Source organism: Sinocyclocheilus grahami, unplaced genomic scaffold (genome assembly GCF_001515645.1).
Source record: "Sinocyclocheilus grahami isolate Dianchi unplaced genomic scaffold, SAMN03320097.WGS_v1.1 scaffold9664.1, whole genome shotgun sequence".
Lineage (NCBI taxonomy): Eukaryota > Metazoa > Chordata > Actinopteri > Cypriniformes > Cyprinidae > Sinocyclocheilus > Sinocyclocheilus grahami.
Genome location: NW_015512765.1, coordinates 4,627 through 7,572, shown reverse-complemented (window position 1 = coordinate 7,572; position 2,946 = coordinate 4,627). Strand labels below are relative to the sequence as shown.

General features: G+C 37.2%; 1 protein-coding gene across 1 annotated transcript in view; it reads right to left on the bottom strand.

Moving 5' to 3' along the window:
* Positions 1 to 225: 225 nt before the first annotated feature.
* LOC107578304 (angiopoietin-1-like) overlaps positions 226 to 2,946 on the bottom strand; it is a gene marked incomplete at its 3' end in the record, with an annotated part of 7,009 nt that continues 4,288 nt past the window's right edge. The window contains exons 2-3 of the mRNA XM_016264271.1: positions 1,631 to 1,758; positions 226 to 327 (exon numbers count right to left, since the gene is read on the bottom strand). Coding sequence (XP_016119757.1) covers positions 226 to 327; positions 1,631 to 1,758 — 230 coding nt within the window. The remainder of the gene's footprint in view (positions 328 to 1,630; positions 1,759 to 2,946) is intronic.

Below are 2,946 nucleotides of genomic sequence, written 5' to 3'. Positions count from 1 at the left end.
CATTCCTAAGCTCAGGGAGAATCCCATCATCTCATTTGACTCGTCTGTTTCCTACTCTATGGGGTGTCATGGTTATCCTTCACTCTTTTGAGTCTAAATCAAAAACAGATGAACAGAGAAGATATATCACCCATATGCGTTGCTTAAATGAGAAAGATGAAGATCATGTCCACTGTTACAGAGAGAGTGAAACAGAGGTTAGTGGGAAGAAACCTGGCTACGTACCATTTTATATTCTTTCCATGCTCTCTGGAAGTCCACGCTACCATCTTCACGTCTTTGGATCACCGTCCAGCCTCCCCCCGCAGACTCCATGTTGCAGTACACCTGTTTGGAAACAGACATGCACATCACACACATAGAAATATATATATACAAGGACAGAAATACCACAAGCCATTTATCTTGACCTTATGGATCTGTATATCCTTATAACAACAACAGATACCCCCATTAGCTTAGTGACCTCTCCAAACAGTGATTAGTGGAGAGGTCAAGTAGCAGGCCTGAGATCAAAGCTGTGGCACACAGGGACACCTGGCTGTAATCTAGCACATTGGATAGAAAGCAGTGGTCACCTCATACACACCCAGCTGAACACACACACACACCAATCTGGTTGCAATTAATCCAGTATCGGTGGCTGGAGCAACACCAAAACCAGAAATTCAGGGACAGAATATGTACATTCACGGATGCAGCCTTTTTCACACACATTCATGTGATAATGTGCACTTCTACCTCACCTGACCCTTAAAAATGACTTTTGTTGGTGTCTACATAATAGCCATTTTGATTTCTGACTCAAGCAAAATGAGCACATTTATGTTACCACATGTACACTAGCACATTTTTAGGCTACTTGACAAAAACATATACAATGCATCCTGTGTGAATTCCTGTCAAAACAAGATCATTTGAAGTTTCTTGGTAAACAAACAGTTTTCTCAAAATCTCTTCTTTTGTGCTCCACAGAAAAAAAACCTACAGTCATACAGTTTTTGGACAATATGAGCATTCATAAATGAAGACAATTGTCATTTTTGGGGGGTTGAACTATTTTTAAATAACCTCTAAATGCTTCCTGATGTAATACAATTGATCAAAAATGGGCTGTAGGTCTGTTCTGATAGCAAGAAAACGATGCTAAATTAAAATAATAATTAAAAATGAATAAAAATAGTAAAAAATAAAAGCTGTAAAACGTAGTAAATAAAGCGGTACATGCAGCCAATTTATTTACTTGCAGCCAAGTAAATAAATAAATGCAGCCAATGTTGCAATTACTTTCACTTCTATTTAAAATAAAATGAGCAGTAAAAGAAATTAAAAGTGCAAAAAATAAAATAACATTAAAAATACATCAAATTAAATTAAATATAAAATAAAATAAATGATTCTTTAACTGTGTGCGATCTCATGTGAAATGTTGTGGTCTTCTTGATATTATGCAGGCATGATTTTTATGTGACTTCTGTGCCAAAGACAGAGGACTTTAAGGTATAATTTGGGTCACCACTTCATGACCACTGTAAAATCTTGATCCTGAAACTTCTCAAATTGTGCCTTTGCGTTTACCTCTTGACATTGTATTACTCCAGCATAGCTGATCTGAAATCAGAATTCCTACCTTTTTAGTCTCTTGTGGGCTAATGTTGATAGTGTAAACTCCATTTTTCTGGAAACCCGCTTGGTAGAGGTCGGCACAGTCCCGGTACTTCCTCTCCTCATCAGCTTGCTTTGTGCTGTTTGGCACCACTGAATACACAAAGAAAACCATGTTAGAAACAGCAAAAACATAAACGAGCAGTGAAATAATAAATGGAGCTGTTTATATTGGTACTCATACATTAGAAAACGTCTGTGGATCTGCCCCCTTTGAATAAATAAAACAATTTCCACTCACTCTTCTACACAGCATGACCGAGCCTCATATTCGGCCAAACAGAACATGTCAACATTGTGACTTCCATTTCAACAAGACAGCAATAATGTAGACAAACAGCCTAATGTGATATTTTAACAAACCCCTCAAATCCTGGCAGGTGACAGCTATTTGTCGAGACCCACTGGGCTGTGCGACAGTTTAATCCAAAATAATTTACATCAACCTCCTTGAATTTAATAAAAGAGGGTTTAAGGTGGAATGTTCTGGACCTGGACCAGAAACAGCTCCTAAAAAGGAATCCTATACGTATGTATAGAAGAGGATTATTTATAAATGCATAATTGTGATTGACAATGAGTATACAGTATTTATTTCTTTAGCTTCTGCCAGCAGGCCTACATGGAGGGATGTGTATAAAGCTGTCCGCACTTAATATCTGTTTCATGTTACAAACCCATTTAAAATATGTAAGCATAGCAGAAAAATACACTGCTGTACAATATCAGAACTAATAATGTTGAAAAATATTGCACGCTGTGGAATATAAATCACACCCTGAGTTAATGGAATAAATAATACACATAGTCAAATTCAAAATATTGTATCAGTTTTCATGTAGTATTTCAAATCTGGTTAGAATTATTTTGAAATGACAAAGAATAGCAAGGACTTCCAAGTTCTCTTGCATTATCAATATGATCTTCTTCCAGTGGCTGACATATTTCTAAGTGTGAAAGTCTTTTAATCAAAGTGCTGATCTCCAGCTCTCAGAGAGGAGCGGCTCGGCTCTGACAGACCTCTCCAAGCCAACAGCTGCGTCTCTTTCCATCTGCAGACAATTACGGCGCCAATATTTTGAAACCAAGCAAGAGTCTGCGGACAAAATACTACAAGCTATAAATTTCAAGTTCCTGTTATAACAAGTGGTATATATTTACCCACCGTGTCCAAGTTATATAGATGGAAATTCCTTCTGATTCCCCTCTATTTTTTTCTTTCACTGCTAAAGACCGCATCTCAGTTTTCACACTATTGTTGTTTCTGTTGGGACTATTTAA